The sequence below is a fragment of the Neospora caninum genome, chromosome VIIb (genome assembly GCF_000208865.1).
Source record: "Neospora caninum Liverpool complete genome, chromosome VIIb".
NCBI classification, from domain to species: domain Eukaryota; phylum Apicomplexa; class Conoidasida; order Eucoccidiorida; family Sarcocystidae; genus Neospora; species Neospora caninum.
Genome location: NC_018394.1, coordinates 763186 through 784647, shown reverse-complemented (window position 1 = coordinate 784647; position 21462 = coordinate 763186). Strand labels below are relative to the sequence as shown.

General features: G+C 52.4%; 3 protein-coding genes across 3 annotated transcripts in view; 1 reads left to right on the top strand and 2 right to left on the bottom strand.

The window, feature by feature from the left end:
• NCLIV_024860 (Proteasome/cyclosome repeat family protein,related) overlaps positions 1–4386 on the top strand; it is a gene marked incomplete at both ends in the record, with an annotated part of 11430 nt that extends 7044 nt beyond the window's left edge. Inside the window, 8 exons of the mRNA XM_003882680.1 lie at positions 95–167; positions 617–727; positions 1014–1173; positions 1546–1709; positions 1996–2599; positions 3013–3064; positions 3541–3610; positions 3934–4386. Of these exons, the coding sequence (XP_003882729.1) occupies positions 95–167; positions 617–727; positions 1014–1173; positions 1546–1709; positions 1996–2599; positions 3013–3064; positions 3541–3610; positions 3934–4386 (1687 nt within the window). The remainder of the gene's footprint in view (positions 1–94; positions 168–616; positions 728–1013; positions 1174–1545; positions 1710–1995; positions 2600–3012; positions 3065–3540; positions 3611–3933) is intronic.
• A 2204-nt stretch (positions 4387–6590) lies between these two features.
• On the bottom strand, positions 6591–10629 carry NCLIV_024840 (hypothetical protein; the record flags this gene model as incomplete). Its single annotated transcript, XM_003882679.1, has 7 exons — positions 6591–6644; positions 7084–7319; positions 7679–7751; positions 7980–8081; positions 8538–8684; positions 9157–9249; positions 9925–10629. The coding sequence occupies 7 exons, from the start codon at positions 10627–10629 to the stop codon at positions 6591–6593; spliced, it is 1410 nt and encodes a 469-aa protein (XP_003882728.1).
• A 4558-nt stretch (positions 10630–15187) lies between these two features.
• Positions 15188–15607, bottom strand: NCLIV_024830 (conserved hypothetical protein; the record flags this gene model as incomplete). The annotated part of the gene is made up of 1 exon (XM_003882678.1): positions 15188–15607. The coding sequence occupies one exon, from the start codon at positions 15605–15607 to the stop codon at positions 15188–15190; it is 420 nt and encodes a 139-aa protein (XP_003882727.1).
• Between the last annotated feature and the right edge of the window lie 5855 nt (positions 15608–21462).

The window sequence follows — 21462 nt, the reverse complement described above, 5'->3', positions numbered from 1 at the left end:
GGGGGGGGGTGGCAAGCAGAAGCCATGCCTTCAGTTTGTTTTTGCGTTCCTTGCATGCGCTGCAGGCTGACGCTTTGATTGATCAGCTGTGTAGCAAGGAGAGCGACGCGCTCATCCGCTACGGAGGCATGTTCACCATCGCCATGGCCTACTGCGCGACCGCGAACGTAGGAAAGCGACGTTCACTTGCGACAAAGAAATCCACAATTCACACGCACAAGAGAGGCAGCAAAAAAGAGAAAGCGAGAGAGTGTGTTTCTGTTTTCTTCTCCGACAGCAGAAAGAAGAAGCGTCTCTTTCTTCCAGTGTGCGGTTGGTGGCACAGGGAGGCACGGAGGGGAGGAGGAAAGCGAGGATCTCAAGACACAAAAAGAGAGAAGGCGCCTGGGTCTTTCCTTTATTCGAGCCTTCAGTCCCTGCCTGTCCCCCGTCGTTGTCTCTCTCCTTTCTCGCTGGTTTCGGTCTCCATCGTGTTGCCTACCGTTTCTTCTTCCACACAGCGGTGCCTGTCCCCGCCTGGGCCTTCCTTCCGCTTTCGTTCAGTTCCTTTTCGCGTCTGTTTCCTGCGCGGTCGTGTTCCATGTGAGTAGTCGGTCGCTTTTTCCTGTCTCTACAGAGCAGCGCAATTCGCCGCCTTCTCCACGTCTCCGTCTCCGACGTCAGCGACGATGTGCGACGTGCAGCAGTGATCGCTCTCGGCTTCGTCCTCTGTGGAGACAGGCAGCAGGTAAGCCTGTTCCGTGCTCGCGCTAGAAAGTCTCCTTTCTGTCGCGTCTCTTAACCCTGACTTCGAAGCCTTCTTCCCCCGTCTGCACGTCTCGCTTTTTCTGTCTCCACTTCTCGTGCACTCTGGGCTGTGTCTAGCGGCGAACCTTTTTCTTCCGCACGTGCTCAGGGCGCAAACCAGTCAGACAAAAACTGGCGGAGAGAGACTCTCCGCGTTGCACGTAGAATGGGTCTCCTGGCCTTCCACAAACTCCCTGTGTGCTGGTCTTTTCGCTCGCCTCGCTCAGCTTGCGCAAATCCTCAAAATCTTGAGCGGATCCTTCAACCCCCACGTGCGGTACGGCGCGGCTCTCGCCCTCGGCATGGCCTCTGCAGGCACGGGCCGGAAGGAAGTCGTTGATCTCCTCCTGCCGCTTTCCAACGACTCCACAGACTTCGTTCGCCAAGGTTCGCAAAGGAAAAGGGAAACGAAACGTACACGAAATCCTCCAGGCACACACCAACCCATGCATGCACATACATGTTCACCTGTATGTACATCTGTGAATGCGCCTGTAGAAAGTTGTGTATGTGCAGGTGCTAATCAGTTAGGCAAAGGAGTGCAGGAGAGACAGATCACGGGGCGCGTCGCGGACCTCTCTCGTCGGGGAGAGGGTGCACTTTGTCCGAAAATGCGAAGAAAACGGGGCGGCGGGCTTTTATGCAGCCAGAGAGAAGACGCATGGCTGTGTCTCGATGTCTCGTGTCTTCGTCCCGACCTTTTTCTCGTTTGTGTCTCTTGCTGGATTGACGCGTGTTGTCCATTTTCCTTTCCTGCAGGCGCCTTCATCGGTCTCGGCTTTGTTCTCCAGCAAGTCCCCGACGCCGCATGCAGCGAAGCCGGAGCAGTGCGCCAGCAGTTTCAACGCGTGATCGCCGACAAGCACGAAGACGTCATGGCGCGATTCGGCGCCCTCCTGGCCTCCGGGCTCATCGACGCAGGAGTGAGAGAACGGGGGAAGAAAAGGAAACCAAGTGCCCGGGGCGACGGGCGTTCCCGTTTTTCGTCGAGAGGGGTTCTCGAAACCTGAGAGTAGGCGACACAGGCGTTTTTGGATAGATCCTGATTCCCTGCGGACGTTGCTAGGCAGGCCTGATGCAAAGCCCAGCGAGAGAACAGAGGGGAAAGGCATCCACGAGAGGGAAAGAAAAGGAGGTGAACGACACAGGAGAGAGAAGAGGGAAAGTGGTGGAAAGACTAAGGAGAGTCGTGTGTGTTTTTCGCTTCAGGGACGAAACGTCGTGGCCTCGATGTTTTCGGCCAGCGGCGTTTTGCGCCAGGAGGCAGCTGTGGGGTTTTGCCTCGCCTTCCAGCTCTGGTATTGGTACCCGCTGATTCACATGGTGGCGCTGTCCTTCGCGCCTTCGGCGCTCATCGGCCTCACCGTCTCGAGCGCCCACGCCATCAAAAAAAAGCCCGCCAGCGCGTCCGCTTCCTCGGAGAAAGCGGGAGAGAAGGGCGAGAAAGACGAGAAGGCGAAAGAGGAGAAAGAGGAGAAAGAGAAGCGAGAAGAGGACGAGAAGGCGGCGGAATCTGGAGAGAAGAACGAGTCTTTGGTGTCTCGCGAGGAAACGCATGAGCCGTACGTGGCGGGTCTGAGCAAGCTGCGAGTGCCCGCAGGTTGGACGGTCGCTTGTGTGGGCGCGAAGAAGGGACAGTTTGCGTACGTGCCGTCCCTCGCCAGTCTGGAGAAGAAGGAAGGAAAGAAGCAAACCATCAAGGCCGTGCTGAGCACCACGGCGAAACGAAACAGAAAGCTCCAGGAGCAGAAAAAGAAGGAAAACCAGGAAGAGAAGAAAGAACCCTCCCAGGAGAGCACGAAAGGCGCCGACGGTAAGTGCCCGCCCACCCACGCGTACAGCCGGAGTGATCTCGAGACGGAGACAGGAGACAACTGCTGCCTGTGTGTGGGCTGCTTCTCGACACAGTGCACGCCTTTTTGTCTTTCCTGGCGGTTTCGCAGAGATCTTCTCTACGTCGTGGCCAGTGGGGGATTCGTGGGAACGAACTGCATGCAGGCACAGAGGGACTCTTTTCTCCCGGCGCATGCACAGCCTTTGATTTATCCGTAATCGACGAAGCGCCGCGTCTCCAAGTGTTTCAGCGACAGGCACATGGGTTTTTCGTTTTCTCTCCGAAGCGTGCAGAAACGCGGAAGCGAAGGCTGCGTCCCGCGTCCAACTGCGTTCAACGGTTTTGTCACACTTCCCGCTCTCTCGTTTGTTTCCTGTGCTCGTTTCAAACAGCCATGGACGTTGACGAGGAGCCCGCGAAGAAGGAAGATGAAGTGCCCAAGAAGTAGGATTTTCCTCCTTTTCCCTCTTTTCTCTCCCTCCTTCGTCGCCGGGGCCCTGTCTCTCTTTGTCCCCCTGTGTCCTTTGGTCGCGTACGCCTGCAACTCTGTCGTTCTCGCGTGAGCTCGCCGAGAATGTCATGGGATACGCCTCTGGGGATACATGTTTCTTTTGGGTCGCTCTTCGGTGAGTTGTGAAAGGTCATCTCTCTTGCATCTGTCTGGTGTCTCTTTTCGTCCACAGGTCGACAGACGCAGCTGCCATGGATGTCGACACAGAGGAAAAGTACGGCTCAAAAATGCCCGTGTGTTACGTTTCGACACGCACAAACATGTCAGAATGAGCATGAAAATTCCACGTAAATATACATATATATATATATATATTTACATGATGTATATCGGTGTATATAGATGTTCTCTGATGGAGTTATATACACCTGTGTGTAAGTGGTACCCATGCGTTTGTCTTTTTTTGCAGAGGCGAGGAGGCAAAGAGCAAGACAGAGAAGGAGGGAGACGACGAGGGCAAAGACGGCGCTGGAAAGGAAGTAAGGCGCATCTTCTGCATGTTCATTCTCTTGCTTCTTGCTGCAAGTCGTTCGCCTTTTTTTCCTTTGGGGCAAAAATGAGACTTAATTTTTTTCCAGGGCGGCATCAGCTGTATTTTTCTTTTCATCGTATTGTTTTCTCATTTTTTTAAAAAAAAACGTTTCGTCCCTTTGCTTTGCTTAGAGCAGCAAAAGCGTGGAATGAAAATTCGCCGGAATTGGCCTTTTGCTGCCTTGCAAACCTTGTGTGCGACGCAAAGAGGAGTACCGGCCGAAGCCGGTGGCGTGTAGTGTTGCATTCCGTTTTTCTTTCTTCCCTGCAGGTGGAGCTGAAGAATCCGTGCCGAGTTCTGCCCCAGCAACAACCTTGCATTCAGCTGCTGGCGAACTCGCGCTACCAGCCTATCTTCCCTGGGCGCAAAGCAGGCTTCGTCCTTCTAAGAGATACCCGGTCAGCACAAAAACCAGATACTTTTGAACTCCATCTCTCTTCTTATATCTACATCTGGATGCATGCACATGCAGATAGATGCACATATAAACGCGTGTGCATATATATATATATATATATATATATATATATATTTGCGGAAGTGCATGTGAGAGGTGGATCGGTGGGTCTGGGCCGTGTTTGTGGATGTGTGGCCGAATCGATTCGCGCGCACTTTGTTGATAAAAAATTCGACAGGTTTAGGGTCCCGCTGTCGCCCCTGGCTTTAGATGTAGATAGGTGTGCATGTGCATGCAGTTGTGAGGGACGCTGGAATGGCGTTTGAGCCGTCTTTTGCTTCTTTTGCAGACCCAGCGAGCCGGACGAGTTCCTGGAGCCTCGCGGGGAAACGCCCGCGCCGGAAGAGAAGTCGGCGGAAGAAAAAGAGCCTGAGCCGTTCACGCCCTTCGAGTGGTCTGGCTGAAGGAGTTGCGCGGAAAAAACCAGACGAAAGGGGAAGAGGGAGGCTAGCCACAGATCAAAACGAGAGGAGAGACGGACCGAGAGAACGCGACGTTGAAGAGAGGAACGAAAAGGTTCCGTTGAACACGCATTCCCTTGGAAGTGTGTGATTGTGGAGAGGCCTTGTTCGTGTGACGCACAGCCCCTCGAAGTGAAAAGAAACTGCACGTGTCTTCGTGTGCCCTCTCCTTTCGAATGACAAATCGAGATGCTGCGATCATACAGTTATCCCAGTAATCGATCAGAGACGCACATTCGCACCAGCCTTCTTTCACACATGTGCATATATATATATATATATATATATATATATATATATATGGATATATAACTGGATGTACGTGAAATGGAAGACTTGTTCACATAGTTTTATGTTTCTTTCCGCCGAGCCACCGCCCCTGGAGCATCTCTCTGTGTGCGTTCTTCTGGCACGTGCATGCAGAGATGTCCGTGCACCCTCAGACGTCTTCGTCTCTTCAGAGAGCGCGAATCCGCAGTCTATTTTTTCCCTGTGGAGCGGTCTCCGTGTCTGTGATCAAAACACAACTGCGCAGCTGCGCCAGACACGAGTTTCGAACGAGATGTTTTTAAGTTGATCGCTGGTCAGCGCAGCCTTCGCTCTTCTCGTTTCTTCCTCCGTTTTCTCTTCTTGGCCTCTCCGCTTCGAACGCACAAGCCGCTCGTGTCGGAAGCGACACGCGACGCTGAGCCTCACGCGCGGCTCTTCGCAACGAAGAAAGAAAACTCGCGCAACGGCGCACGCGCCCAGATGTAGAGACACACAGAAACAGAGGCACAGATAGAGGTGTGTACTAGCAGAAATAGAAGTAGACACAGAGAAGAGAGAGACGCTCAGAGCTGGTGCGATGTCTCGCTCAACGGGGCGCACGTCGATGTGTGCCGTGTGTCTCTTCCACGATTGTCGGCAGCGGCCCTGTGTCGCCTGTCTCCTCTGGTCCCCCTTTTTAAAGTGGTTTTGTCTGTCTTGCTTTGTGTCCCCCTTTTCGATCTCGTTCTTCTCCCTGGCCGTTACCTCTCTGCCTTGCCAGTCTTTTATCCGACAAATCTCTGGCCGCGCCCTTCGCGCCTTAACTCTCCTTTTTCTCCTCCGCTTTGGAGCCGATCAGCACCACGATCAAAACCACCTACCGGCCTTCCTCGTATTCCGGCCTAAATATGTATGTATGTATGTATATATATATATATATATATATTAGGTAAAATAGAGATATCGATTGGATCCGTGCAGTCAGCATATATATATGTATGTTTTAATGTGCTTGTGTGTGGTGGATCGACACAACGCTGAGCGCCCCGTCGGCCTGTGTGTCACTCTGTGAGATCTGGTGTTCACCGGAAAGGGTACACGTCTTGTGTGGGGGAAAATACGTTGATATGTCCGCTGGGAACTCGGGAAAGTCTTCTAGGCTTGTCAGGGAAAACGTTTTTTCGGCTCTTCTGGCTGCGGATCTGTCCCCCGCAAAAACGCCTGTAAGAAGCAGAGAGCGACGCACGGAAGGATACGCGGGCGCAGGAATGGTGTGGCTGTTGGGACTGAATTCAGAGGTTTGGTTTTTTCACGCTTGACGAGGCTCTCCAGTTGCGCCCGAGGCCGCAGAGAGTCGAGTGTTGCGAAAGAACACGGAAACGGGTCGCGTGGCCGCGAGGCCGTCGGCGACCCCTCTAGGTTCGGCGCACGAAAACCCGACTCTAGACGATACAACTTTGCACATGCCAAGCCTTTGTGTTCACAAAAAGAGGCAGGCGTCATCTCTGCATGCACTTGCATGCAGCCACGAGGACACATCGATGCCGTCCTTGCACGCGGATGGGAAAGAAACACGATTTACCGGAGGTGAGAATCACTGCATGCGCGCTGAGAGAGACAGACCGCGCCCCATAATACACCTAAATAGATATTTTTACATTTTTGTATGTGTATTATCGCGCGCGTGGAAATGTCAGATGCACGCTAAACAGTCCTATTACTGCAGTCTTTTTTCTCTGGCAATCACTCTCTTCAAGGCCTCAGGATTTAACGTTCGCCGCCGAAACACTCGCAGCCTTTTGCTGCTCCTCTTCCTGAATGCAAGAAACCACAGGCGGCCCAATGCACTAATACATAACATCCAGAATCATACATATATATAAAAGCGTATATATAAGTATATATATATATATATAAATGTATATGAATGAATACATCCATGGATATACAGGTCTGGTGCCAGTGTGCCTTTTCTAGCTTCCGTAGCGCAGAGGCAAGAGAAATCCCCCATAGCAGTCATGGAGAGAGCGAGAAAATGCAGACTGATCCAAGGGAGACCGCCAGCAACAAAAAACACACGTCTCGAGGTCGACACTTGAATCTCTGCAACCTTCCTCCGCATGTAAACGTATGTGTCTGTGTACATATGCATACACGTGTATATGTATGCACATGTATGTGTATATTCATGTATATATAGGTATCTATATAAATATACATATATATATATGACGTATGTGCGTTTAGATTTACCAAGACAGGGCGGAAATAGGGGTGGTTCATGGCCTCTCGCGGCAGAATTCTTTCGCAGTGGTCATAGATGAGCATTTTGTCGATCAGATCGATGGCGTCTGCACACGCCAAATGTTGGTTTTCCGAGTTCACGAAGCGACTCCACGGCTTCCTCGTGTGCTTGCCGAGCAAGGAAGTGAAGTGAGACTCCAACTCCAGATTGTACTTCTCCAAGTAATCAAACAGACTGTCCGTGCCTGAACAGGGCGAGGGCAGAGCGCGACGCCGCACATGCGCATAAGCGGCGCAAATACTCACACGCAAAGCCATATTTATATGTGCATACGTACATAAAAATACACGTGTGCACATGTACATAAATACATATATATATATATATATATGTATTTATATGTTTGTTTTTTCATGTATGTAGGCATCCCCGTGACTACGTGCACAAAAGCATATGTGTTTGCGTAAATTCTGGAGACAGGTATCGAACCCCCTAAAAAGTGTTGGGGCCTTGGAAGACAGAACGCCGCCGATCTTGTGCCAAGTGGTGGGTTGCCGCCCGTTTTATCCTGTCGTTTTGGGCACAGGAAACCGCGCGCCTTACCGAGCACCTTGGCGATTTTCACGAGTTGATCGCAGTTGTCGTGGCCATAGAAGAACGGCTCTTTGCGGAAGATCTGCGCGGGGAAAAGAACCACACGCTCGAAAAGTCCGAAGAGCGTGCGACAAATATACACCCACCGAGGCAGGGACAGAAGAGAGACGCGCGCAGCCTGAAGGCGGGAAACGAAAACTGAGAACGGAGAGAGACGCACGGAAGCGGGGAGACATATCTGCATATACATAACAGACTCGGCACATGAGAGTAGTTTTTATACGAAAAAGCGCGAGTTCTCTCTTCTCACCATGCCCGCGAGCATGCAACCCAAACTCCACATGTCAAGCGAGTAGTCGTAGACCTGGAGATCGGCCAAGAGCTCCGGCCCTTTATAATAGCGCGAAGCCACCTGAGGAAAAAAACACAACTTTTACAAAGAGCGGATCACTCCCTAGAACCTCTGAACATTTATAAATTTATACCTAGAGAAACGTGGCAAATACTCATGTCGATGCATATATAGAGTTCTCGTGTACGATACGAATAGAGATGTGCAAGTGTGCACATGTGCATATATATCTACATATATTTGAACACAGTGCCCACTTGAAATGAGAACGCGATGTGACTTGAGAAATCGCGACGGAACCGAACAACGCACCACAAACGTGAACAAAGAGGAGGCCGGCCAACTGCCTGTGCATACAGCGGCGCGTCCCTCCTTTGCTCTCTCCGACACGCCCCGGGCGTAAAGAAAGAAACAGCAAACTCGTCGAGACGCGGGCGCAAATGCGTTAAAATAGGCACAAACGCGCAGGTCTGTATTTGCGTGCAGGTATCTGCAGAAAATCCGAGGCTGCCTTACACGAACGTTGTATTCACGGCCTGGGTGATAGAACTCGGCGAGCCCCCAATCGATGAGGCGGAGTTCGCGCTTGGAGTGGTCGATCATGACGTTGTGCGGCTTCACATCTCGATGCATGATTCCTTGGCTGTGGCAGTAGTCCAGTGCCTGAAAAACAACGCCGCGCACCCCCCATTCAGAAACGCAACGCCCCAAACATATATACATATATATATATATATGAATTATACACTTTTCTGCGTCCTTGTGGAAGCGCATCAATACATATGTGTATATATATATATATATGATATGTATGCAGGCGTTCAACGCATCTTCTATTGCATGTACAAGTAGGAGAGCATGCATGTATAAACTGAGTCTGGATGCGTATATGTTGTGTGCCTGTCGATTCACGTGTGGATGCCGACTGTCCCGGCACCGAGACATGTATACGGTGTGTGGTTCCAGAGGGACGAGAAAAAGTGGGAAAGAGGAGAAAAGGAGAAAGGAGAGGAACCCTACAGAAGAGCGAGGGGGAAGCGCAGCAGAAAGGCGAGGATCCAGAGGACAGCGACGAGGAAGTGCTAGGACGTCCCCGAAATCGCGGAGAGGAACACAGCGGCGCAAAAAGCTATACCTTGAGGATCTGGAAGATGTAATATCGAATGTCGTAGTCGGTGAGAGTCGGATACAGAGTCTTGAAGTCTTGATTGTTGATGTGCTCGAAGACCTGAATGCACAGAGGGAGACACAGGAAAGAGAAAATACATTCAGTCCTTCTCTCCGGAGCAACGTCTACCGAACCGAAGGCAGCGAAGATTGATTAAAAAAACGAGAGACACCGGAACCGAGAGGCTGCGGCGCCAGAGAGACGGGCGGGGCAGTAGCGGACGAAAGTGAAGTGGGAGTCGGGAAGCAGTTTTTGTCGAGAAACGGGAGACACCAGATGCGAAGGAAACAGAACAGAGGGCGAGAGAAACACGAGAAACCGTCACCGGGGAACAGGTTTTCGGACAGGCGCAACACGTGTGCGCCAAGATCATGGGCAACCGTGCATGCGAGGACACCGGGTAGACGCACGGTTCCTGTCCCTTCGGCTGCCTCGCATCGAGAACCCAGAGAACACGCTACAGGTCGTCCCCTCGAGTTTAGAAGCGAACGGGATTCGAAACAGATCTCAGGGACAACCCATTTGCGTGGGAGAAACTCGCGGGTCTCGCATCCGTCGACACGACGCTTCAACAGTGACGCAGACGACTGAAGTGCCGACTCGCTCAAAAGTCTAGGGAACCGAGGAAAAGGAATCACTGAGTGCTGCACACTTGGTTAGGAACGCCTATACGGAAACGTGGTCTATTCGTTGGATGCAGAGACTTCCTCTCAGTGCTCTGGATCTGCGCCTTACCAGAGCCGGCGTTCGGCTGGCGGGGTCTTTCACGACGTCGAGGAGGCGAATGATGTTGGGTCCGCCACAGAGGTTTTGCAGGATCTTCACCTCTCGGCGGATTTTCTTCTTCTTGACGGGTTTGAGGATTTTAACGACGCACTTTTCGCCCTCAAATCCGCCGGCTCTGGCGTCGGCGCTCCCCGACGCACTCGCCGCCGGCTGCAGGCCTTGCGCAGCGGCCGACCCCACGCCGGAGCTGTCGGTTCTAAGCGGCATCTGCGCGGTCGAAGACGAGCAGGTCGACACCATGCTGTTGCTGCTGCCCACGCTGTTCGGCGACGCGAGGCTCCCTGCCGGGGCGTTCGCAGCGCCAGGGGGGGAGACGCCCGCGATCGCCAAGGCCGTCGCAGAAGGCGGTCCGACGCGCAGACCCTCAAAGACTTCGCTGTACTTGCCGCGTCCGAGCTTCCGGACGACCTCGTAGCCGTCGGGGACGCCCCAGCGAATCACAAAGTTCTCGTAGTCCCAATACTCCCGCGGTTTGTGCAGATTCACATCCGCGTACAAGCGGGCGACGTTCTGGGTCGAGTCGTGGGGCTGCGTGGCGCCGGACGCCGAAGCGTACGAAGGCGCGCCCGACGCAGAGAGGCCCCGGACTGCCGCGGGCGCGACTGTCGTCGCAGGCGTCGCGCCTGCATCCGCGGTAGGGCGCGGCGGCGCCATGGTGAGCAGCGAGGAGGCGCGCGGAGACGGCTTCGAGGCAGGAGACGTAGGGCAGGACGCACGGTCGCGTGCGAGGCGCGGGTCGGTCAGGAGCGAAGACGGTTCGGAGATGCTGCCACCAGGGGAGAGTTTCCCGAAACAAGACCTGAACGGCTGGCGCCAAGGTCGAGGGAAGGGGAGCACGGAAGAAACGAAGCGCGGGGAACGCGAAACCTTCCTGGGATCTTGGCGTTTCCCTATTTGGTCGCTCACGCGTTCAAGCGCTAGAGTTCGTTTGTCCAGCCGGAGCTCGGGCGTGAAAAAGTGGATGCAGTCGCCGGAGGCGGAGCACAGCGAAGCGGCGTGCCCTCCTTGGCTTGCACGAGGCGCGCGGTTTCGGAAGGCAGCGAACACCGGAGCGCAACTGGAACAGTGCAGGGAAGTCGGGGGAACAATGTCGCGAAAACAATGCTGTGTGGTGACAAGCGAACAAGGGAGTTGGGGAAACGGAGGGAAAGTGTCAGTTGTCCAAAAGGAGGAAAGACCTGGACTCGAACTGAGAACTTGACGCCAAGGACACAAAACAACAGCTGAGAACGGGGGTGGGCTCCACGCGCCGCTGAAGCGTGTCACGGAACGTTCACGAAGGAAAACAGCCAAGTGAAAAGAGCCAAATTCGGTTGTACGGAGAGGTAAGAGGGACATGAGTCGGCCAGGTCGCGGGTACGCCCAGTGACTTCGACCAAAGATTGAACAGGAAGAAGCTAGAAGTAGCCCTCCGACAAACTGCCGGGATACTATTTCTGCCGTCCGCTTGCTCAAGTGTACATACACCGTGTCATAGGTGGACCGATTCCGCGATCGCTTTGCGGAACCGAAAACTGCATCCGTTAGCCGCAACGGAAAGACAGAAATCGGCGTGACGCGTCTAGAAAAGTGGCAGGAGGGAGGCAGTGTGTCACGCCAACGCAGGGGCACAAGAAAGTCAACTGCAGGACAGGGCCCTTGAAAGACACCCCACGCCCTGGAAAACAAACGGCAATGCAGAGAAGCGTTGTACAGCGAACGGCATGAGAAAAGGCTGGGGGGCGTCCGGAACAAAACGAGTGGCGTAGTATCGGGTGAACGCCAGCTCCAGTGGCGGCAACTAAGATTACCGTAACGAGTTGAAACCAAGGAGGGACTCGCAGCAGGGAAAGATCACACGACTGGAAAAGGCAGGGCGTACACACAGGATGGAGAGTTCCTAGCAGAGAGGAACAGTGTCGAGAGAGGTTGCCGTAAGGAAAGGAAAGAAAGCCTCGGAGAGACAGGAGTCGAGAAAACGGGTGGTTTTTTGGAAAGCTGAGAGAGGGCACCGGCGCAAAGATAGTAAGAGACGGAATGAAATCAAGTTGGAGGGGGAGCGTCAGCAGCAAAAGCGGCGTTTCGCGCCCATCAGGAAAAAGCGAAAAGGAAATTCACGACCAGGAAAAAGAAAAGCAATCGGCGCCGAAAAAACCATTCCTTCACCTATCTCGTCCACTTCACACGACAACAAGGACGGTTCCTCGTCGCCAGGTTCCAGCTCTGTAAATTGAACACTTTCGCGCTGTTCCTCCTCGTCCGTAGCGCGTAACTCATTTTCGCATGTAGTCTATGCAAAACGACTCCCCAAGTTTCTACGGCAGTGTCCCTCCCCTCCCCCCTCTTGGCCGTCAGTCTCTTCGGCCGTCTTTTCCAGAAGCATGCACTTCTTGGGAAATGCGCAAGCCGTCCTATATTCGAACAAGGCACCCCAACCGGAGACAGGAATCCGGAAGCGCGCCGAGTCACCGAAACCCAGCATCTCAGTATCAAGATGGGTGGAAGCGGAATCATAGGGACGAACCGCCCGCAGAATCACCCGGCACTGTGTCCATGGACTCGTACTGCATGTTTTGCAAGACACGACACTTCATTTCAAAAGTGTGCTATCGAATGTCGGTGTGTGTTGCTGATGCAAGAGCGGAGCGGTACCTCTTCCCTGGAAAGCTTGTGCTGGACGACACCCATGTTTCTGTACTGGAAAGCAACTGAAGCATGGAACACCCTTAATGTCCTACAACTCCGTGGGAATTCAACAGACAGTTGGTAGTCGAGAAACGTTCGTCGGCTGGGACCAAGAAAGACCAGTTGCAGCATGGCACAGTTGATGCCTTCAGAAACGTGCGCGTAAGCCTGGAAATGCACGGCAGCGCACCACGCTTCGAGAATCAGTCACTGTATTGCTATTGCTATGTGTGGTGACGAATCTGTAGGACGTGACCGCATCTATGAGATGCTCATGCGTTCGTCAGTCTCGGACAGCAGACTTCACTTGTGACCATACCGGCAGCGGGTAGATAAACGATACACCCATGAGAAGTCAAATGTAGCCTGTTTCGTGCACTTCCCGATTATCGTGGGGGGGGAAGACTGCTGGGCAATGTCTCCTCGACGGACGCATTAGAAGAATGCCTCGCTCGAGTGAAGTCGAGCCGAAAAAAAGGCCTCACAAAAAGTGTGACTCGAGAGAATCAGACGTCAAACTGGTGACGCGGTAGCTCTTTGCCTCCTCATCCTGTTGCATGCTCTCTGTGTGGTAGTCAGGAATTTTGCAAGGTGTAGCCTTCTCTTCGTATTCACAGGACGCTCGTCCATCAGTGAGACAGTACGTACGAGGGAGGACACCAGGCGCCGCATTGTTAACACGCCTGCAACGAAGCTAGACGTCTCAATAAGGAATTGAAAACTGTAGCACTTTATTACATTCTTTACCTCAATCTTCAGCTAAAAATTCGTTAGAGTTATGAAGATCGTCCTCTACCACTGCGCCTGGCTAACGAGCGCGTCTACCCACGGGATGCGAGGGCCGTTTGATCTGGAGCTGCAGTCTCTTGTTCCCGCACTCGTGATTTCTACATTGTTTTCTTCTGCATAGGACGGCCTCCGACGGCAGATGAATATTGGGAGGCCTTGTTCCTCAAAGAATCTAAGAATCTGTGAGGTGTTAAGTGTTGTGGCTCGTGTGCCTTCACCCGGGGAACACTGAGCAACAATGCACGGCCAACTTTCGTTGGCGCACAACACACCAACGTCTTCTCCTCTTTGTCGAGGATTACGTCTCTGACCTTGGATGTACACGTGGTTGCTGCTGACCGTAACAATGCATTCCTTTGCCGAAATTTTCGCTGAGGGTGCCAGTTCATTTACACTTTTCAACCGTTGCATCCACCCAACTACGCTTACCGCAAGGTATTGATAGAAATAAATATACTAGCAGGCTGTTCAGCTGACTCGCTTTATTATTCGGTTAAAAACATGACGAAAAGTAGAATGCCGCTCCCCTGTTCCTTACTACCTCTCGGGCTCTGGACATGCGAGCGCTTTAATGTGAGAGTGTGAATCCAACACCGGAGTCAGATGTGAAAGACGTGAGGCATTTGTGCACACCCTCGCTCCTTTTTGGGTGGCTTTTTCGCGAAAAAACGGCAATGGAGTCGATCGAAAAAATGTGGTATCGCACACCCCTATCTACTTGCTTGTCTCAAAACGTGGGTACAGAGCCTCGAGATATTCGTGACGTATGCTTTCTGCTGGAGAACCACCAGCCAATTTTCACTTGTCTGTCAAGGTTATATTTCCTCGAGATGGGAAGATGTGACCTTCGATTCATCTATCTGAGGCAATACAAGAGGCGATTTAACATTCTCCATTTGAGAACGTCGGTTTTGCAAGGGGTTGTGCTGCTTATCCACGACGAGCGAGAAATGGGGTGTTTCCCCCCTTCGCGAGAAGCGACGTGGAAATAATCTAGAATTCCCGGGAAACGTGTACTAATCCAACCTTGAAAGGAAGCAATACCCAAAACTTCGGCGATGCTAACCCGGTTACCATCTGAATTCTTTCTTTTGGTCATTCGGAGTGCAACATTACAGCCTGACAGATTCTTCGTGAGAACAGATCTGGGCACCCCATGTGTCTCTACTATTCGCCTATATGCACAGTATAATAAACAATATACATATATGTAAGTTGTAGGTGAGGCTGTCTGTCCTGGTCGATAGTATCACACGACGGTTGTCAGCACGCCGATCCGTGCAGTCTGAGCGACTGAAAAAATCCCTGGGCAGTTCCTATTCTCCAGTAGCTCCGAAACTCGCCCGCTGGGGGATTGATTTGTCTGTGGAATCTGCAATCGCTACAGCTTTACAGCGTTAGGACCGGTAGAGCAGTTAACTGGCGAAACACACAAAATGCATTCTCAGGACGCACTCCCCAGGCAGTTGAGAACATCCTACGCAGCACACTGTCCTGTGGCTTCCTCGGTTGTGTTCGGAGAGCATCCATGTACAAGCGCGGGATATGCATATAGATCGACATACGCATGCATACAAGAAGAGGCAGAAGGAATTCTGGACGCAGACTGCGCCCTCACTACACCGGTCGAGACAGGCATGCGCTTGTGTACACACGCACCTCTGTTTTGGCATCTGTATACGCACGTGTACAAATATGCACGGGGGACCCGCCTCGGACGTCCGTTTTTCGAACACGAACTGCACGCTCAAGTCCAGTTCTAGTTCGTCTTCCCAGCGTTTTGTGTCGCCTTGGGTTGGGGCTCCGCAGACGCTGCTCCCTGCGGAGTCCCTGCCGAGGGCACACGCATGAAGACCGTCGGTGTGAGGCCAGCATTGATTTCCGGGTCCATGAGTCGGGGGTTTTTGGCCACCTGCGACAGCAGGCACTCTCTCAGAAGCAAGTGCGTCTGAAGGTAGTCGTATTTCTCCCAGATGTGCTGCAGAGAAAAGTTCGTGTATCGCCCCTTCAGTGTCACCTTTCCTGGTTCTTCAGGGTTCACGACGGCAGTTCCCGCAGCGCAGGAGCCGGCTGTCGGTTTCCCCTTCACCGCCGCAAAGGCCTGCATCCACCGGAAAGAACGCGCAATGTCTTTTGAGAGAACAGCGGCAGCGCCGCTTGCAGCCGCGGGAGGCGACATTTTTTTATGAACAGAGACTACGGGACAGGAACACGGAGAAATCGAGCGACGGTGGGCACCGGGAAGTCAACTTGAAGGAAAACGCAGACGGTCGAAAAAGGACGGGAAAAAAGAGAGCTGGGACTAGAGTCGATGACGTGAAAGCAAGTAGCCGACGACAAAAATGAAAAAGATGGTGACTGCAGTACAGATATAGGGTGGCGGGGCTCTCTGAAATGGACGCGCCTCGACGACAGAGAAGTCCGGAACAAGCAGGCAGATGTCTCTGGCCTGTCGCCGGCGGAGGAACTACAAAGGGGAGACAGGCATCAATAAAAAGAAATAACGTGCAGAACAGAAACGCGTTCGACCAAACACGAAATTATGTTCCGAGAGAGGAGACACACCAAACCACCCGGAGCGATTGAGGCTGTGTCGAGTAGGGGTTTCTCCTCGGACTAAACCGACAGAGAATCCTTCGAAGAACTCGTCAGACAACGTGTCACGGTGCCTCCCAAAAGAACAACAAAAACGGTTTTCAGGCCTCTTGTCGACGCATTTGACCCGCTTCTGCACTGACGAATGCCGCCTCTGTTCTGTCGCTCAGGCGCATGCACGGAAATTCCAAACCGGCGCCTTCCAGCGAGGGACTGAGGCGTGACCCCAACTACATGCCAGCGTTTGTGCACCCACTTTGCAAGTCTCACATGTCGGGGGGCTTTGAACGCTTTCGGATAAGAATGACCGTCCACTAGGGAAAGATGAGCATTTTCGTGTTGCAATGAGGAAGTCCTTCTTGCTAGAAGGGAAGTCCAACGGTCCCAGGAAGGATGCTGCGGAGGAAGTGTACAGACACATGTGCAGTAGCAGCCCCTAGTGGTACCTCTCTCAAAGCTCTGTACTTGGCAAAATACTCGGTGCTCATTGGAGCGACGTTGAAGAAGAGTTCCGGTCATGCCTCTCGGTCAGGCTCCGTCTGAAATCTGCCGTTTTCTGTCGCCCCTCTCGTGCGTCTTCATGCACGGCGCTGCTGACCGCTACAGCTGAAACGCCAGGAATCCGTATTGCGGCCTGTGCCGTGCTGTCTCTGCCACATTTTGCAGAAACGCGTACGTACATAAGGCGAAAGATCTCTGCGGAGGTCCGAGGTTTCGTCTTTCTTCAATTCTAGAGCGAACGGTCTCTGTGAGTCACTACACCCATATCAACCGTAACTGCTGCACAGCAAGTCCGTTGCATTCTTGTCTTAGTCCCAAGGCCTTTTCATATGGTTGAGTTTCTTTGCTCCGGGTACGGCGAATGTAAAGTCTGAATAGAAAAGGAGAACTCCTCGCTCCCACCGGGTGATTCCATGCCATCTCATTTTGGGGAAAGTCGTTCTCGCGTCTAGCCTGGCGATGGGACCGCTCCAGCTCGCTTCGTGTGACGTGTCATCTTGAAATTGCCGGTAAACCTCGTGTACTGCCTCCTGTACAAGGCCAAATGACAGGAACTTCGCCTCCCGTTTCACCAGTCAACGACGCTTTGCAGGTGGGGAAGGATGCAAATGTGGAAAAGCTAGGGCGCAAGGGCCCAGCTGCGGAGTACAGGGAACTGCTTCTTTCGTTCTACTCGGAAACACAAAAATGGTTTGCCCCTCCGCCGTCTCTCTCTCCGTTTCTGCTCGCTCGAGCAGGTTTTGCGTGTACGGACACCGGAGTCATTCAGTGTCCTTTATGCGGTGAGAAATGGACGTGGCGGAAGAGAAGGGTGCGGCGCGATCCGCCGTCGACCTGTTCCACAGCGGAGCACGAAGGAGGGAATCCCTCTTTTTCAGAGACGAAAGAGCAAATACCTCCGTGCACGGGAAGACGGACGCTTCGAAAGGGCTGCGTTGAACGAGAGGACGCAGTTCGGCCTTGCTCCTCGAGAACTTCTCGTGGGGAAAATGCACAGTATCGGAGGCGTGATTCTTCTAATGATATGCATGAGTTGGCGGACGAAGAGGAAGACAGTGAGATGATAGACGCCGTTGCCCTCAGTTTCGTCCATTCGGAATGCTGCCCCCGGAGAGGAATCTTCATTTCTCTATTCGACGTTGATCTGGCCGGCCTGGCCGTCATGCCTCTGACTCTCGTACAGGACGAGAGAAGCAGGTGAGGCACATTTGCGAGAAGGCAGCGTTTTTCGTATGTCATGCGTGTTGCTCGACTTCTCGGCACCGTGGCTGTGTCTACTGTATCTCTGGCTGGATGAATGTGATAGGGGGATGCATTCACGAGTGAGCCTGAGTAGTGGATTGCCGTTTCTTCGACGCCTTCAATGAAGTCTCATGGGGAAGTGGGGACTCCAGCATTTAGATATATTTCAGAAGCATCTTGTGCATTTGCTAGCGTTCAACATCTAGTTAGAGAAGTAGCAGCAGGATGGGAGCTTAGGATGTTGCATGCTACAACTGCCTCTTTCGTATTCTTGGGGCAGGACCACGCATAAGAGTTTTTTCTCCGAACCCGCCGCCTTGCGCGACCGTCGCTGGTAGCATCAAAGAGGGCTTTTTTCCAGCTTTTTTTTCGTCGGTAACTTTGCCTTGAAAATGCACGTGCCTATTCTGGCAGTGCGGTCGAGTTTGGCAGGGTGGCGTGGCCGTTAGTCGCGGAAAAGCTTCGATGGCGTTGTGCTGGGTTTTCTTTTTCCAGGCTGAAGACTTTGCGCGACTGTCTTGGAGAGAAGGCGAGACAAGGCCTGCCGCTGATCTCTCTGCGAAGTGCACTGGGGTACCTTAGCAGTCTCATTCTGTCTAAAGCTGAGTGCCTTCGTGCACTGAGGGAAAATCCGAAATTTCTCGATCTTGATACAAGACCACTCTCACTGGCGTCTGACTCCGCAGAGCAAACGCGTAGTTCGTCAACCAGGATCCTGGCCACCAAAGAACAGAGACAAGAAAGCGAAGGTTCCTCGGAAGCAAGCAGCGCACATCACAGCGCAAAAAACACTCCACTATCGTTGCTCCTGCAGCTGCTTATTCTTCTCTTCCGCCCTTGCTTAACGAATCCTTCGGTCCCTAATGGAGATCCGAACACGGATGCCGCCGTTTTGACTGAGATCATCCTTTCTGGGCGAGCGAGGGGGGAAGCCGAACAGAGAAAACGCGTACGTGTGCAACAAGAGAACGGCAGCGTCGCCCTCTCTTTAGCAACGGCGCCAAGGTCGGTATGCGTTTTTTTCCCAGCGGAAGGTTCTCTGGATTCTCTGGAGACGGCCCGCAAGTTCCTACAGTCGTTGTCACATTCCGAAGCTTCGGGTGAAAACAAACTGTCTCTCGCAGACATTCTCGGTTGTGTGGTGGTTGATCCACTTAAGGTTCTTGCGCTTTTCGGTTGGGGAGCTGTGAGCAAATCCACAGGGGAAGATGCCGAATTCCGGGAAAAGACGGAGAAATCCTTTTCACTCCTTCAAAACGAAGGAAGAGTTCTTGAAAGCAAAAGCGGGGCGATGTCCACTTGTCCAGAAAAATCGAGCGAGGACTTGGAGCAAAAGTCTGAAGAAGCGACAGAGCCCGAACAGAATGACGCTCTTCTAGAACAGAAGGATGTTGCCGTCGAATGCAGGTATTGCCTTCGTAGAGTCGCGCTGGGGCAGTTTCGGCAGTACGCAGTCCAGTCCGAGAACTGTTCCCGTCAGGCTTCGCAGGGAGAAAGGAGTATGAGGGAGAGGATGCAGCAGTGGATGCAAGTATGCGCGGAATATTCGCAGTTCTACTGTCAGGCTTGGGACAGCAAGGCGGTAGCTCCGACTTCGAGGCGGCGCGCCGGCGAATTTTCTCTCAGTGAAGAAGGAAAAAAAGAGAGTGGTGTATGTGAGGGAAAGACAGATTTCGTGCTGGGTACGTATCTACCTGCTCCGCGTGTAGGACGGGAGCCCAGTGTGTTCGATCCTGTGCTAGAGCACCGTCTCCACTGTCCGTACATATCCGGCGCGGTCTACGGTGGTCAGGCTGTGGTTGAGAGAGTGATATCCGCCCTTTTGCCTCTGCAAATCCGTGGCTTCGAGCAAGCGCGTGCAAGGGAAGAGCTCAGGAAAGAGGCTATGGATGCCTGGAGTTGGAGGAAAAACCTTGAAACACGGAAGTGACGCGTGTGTCAAGACGCAAGAGATACTGGAGGATTGAACTTGAACCGCTGTTTAATTCTGGAAGAAAATTTCAAACGCAGCATCGACTCCGACTTCAGATACTTCTTCCTAAAACTTGAGCTCACTTAAATTTTTCAAACGATGTGTCGTGCACTCCAGTTACGAGATACAGACAACCAAGTTCTTTATGGTTGCTATACACCACCACCCACTGAACTGAATGATGCACGCTTCCGACAGAAAATCTGCGCCTTTGTCACGAATCTGTGGCAGGTGCTTCGACCAGCTCAGTCTTTAGTTCATCTTCTACTACACACCATAACAACGCGCCAAACATGTCATTTTGTTACCTAAACCCCCCACTGGGCATATTCGAAGTGTGTCTCCTGCAATACGTAGGAGCAGAAGAAAATGTGCATGTTTGCGGGCAGATACAGCACAACATGAGCGCGTTTCGTTCCTGGATACAAGTTCTTACTGAGCCATGTTCTGTATGGAGCAAGTTTGTCCTTTTCTGTCATGGCCAAGCAACGAATCACGGTTTTTTCGGAGCATGTAAAGGGCCGTAGACGACCGTCGGTTTGTCAGCCCGCAAAAGTGAACTTCTCAGCAGAGCAAAGGGACCCAGACGAGAACAGAGAAGTGAGTCTCAAAAAAACCTAGCGTGTTGTAACCACAGATATTGTCCCAGTACTGTTACTCCCGCTTGTCAACGGGAGGCAATCATCAACGCCAGTGCCTTGCATAGAGGAGAAATAACTAAATGCTGTGCACGGCCTTGTTTCCGACTAGTCTGGGCCGTAATTTGTAAACGGTGGTATTGAATTGGGGATCCTCGAGCACGTCTATTAACTGGCAGTCATACATTGAACCGCACCACCGCAGACTGTTACGGGACAAAAAAGGGCACTGTAATGATTGAGAGAAATGGCATCGTGGTCCAGTTTGTGTGCAATAAAATGTGGCAAAACGATCAACACTCAGAACGATGTTGATTCAGACAGCCGTGGTCGTGTCCCCCGTCTGAAGAGAGGCAGGACTGGGGAGCAAGCATGCTTACTTGTGTACTTTGACGAGTCTGAGTGGCGTTCTTATCAGTGTACACAGGGACGTGCTCCAGTGGAACTCTTTCGCAACACCTGCTGTTAGAGGTACAGGTACACCGAGAAAACCGACTTCGGCATTGCAGCGGTTGATGTAGGTCCAACAGAGGCTTTTCGGTATTCCCCTTGCTAAAACGAGATCACAGAAACCGTAAGACTGGTACTTCACTCGCTCTGGTTTTTCAGTGCCCCTCAATTCAGTGTGATTGCTTTTATTATCTCCTCTTTGTCGGAACTCCCAGCTAATCAATGTAAACTATACTGCCAGCTACTATGTAAACAGTCTACCACGCCAACCACCCTGTTTTTACCGAGGCGACATTCGTCCACACTCTCATTTGCGAGCGTTTGTGGGGGGTTTTCAACGGTCTACAGCAAGCTTTTGCTGGTCTACTGACAAGTCCGTCCCACCAGTCGGTGGAAGTTAAAGGAAAGTATCGAAACCATGCATTCTTCCTGTGGAGACCGGACTTCACGTTCGGCCTACAGTGGACAGATAGAGTGCTGAACCTGCTGCACGAAACAGCGGAAGAGACAAGCGTCGAGATACATTTTCCGAGACCATGGGAAATCTGGAAAACCATCGTATCACATTCGTTTTGGAGACACGCCATTTCCCTCCATATGAGGTGTCGTAGTCCGTACGCCACCGCCAGCATATTT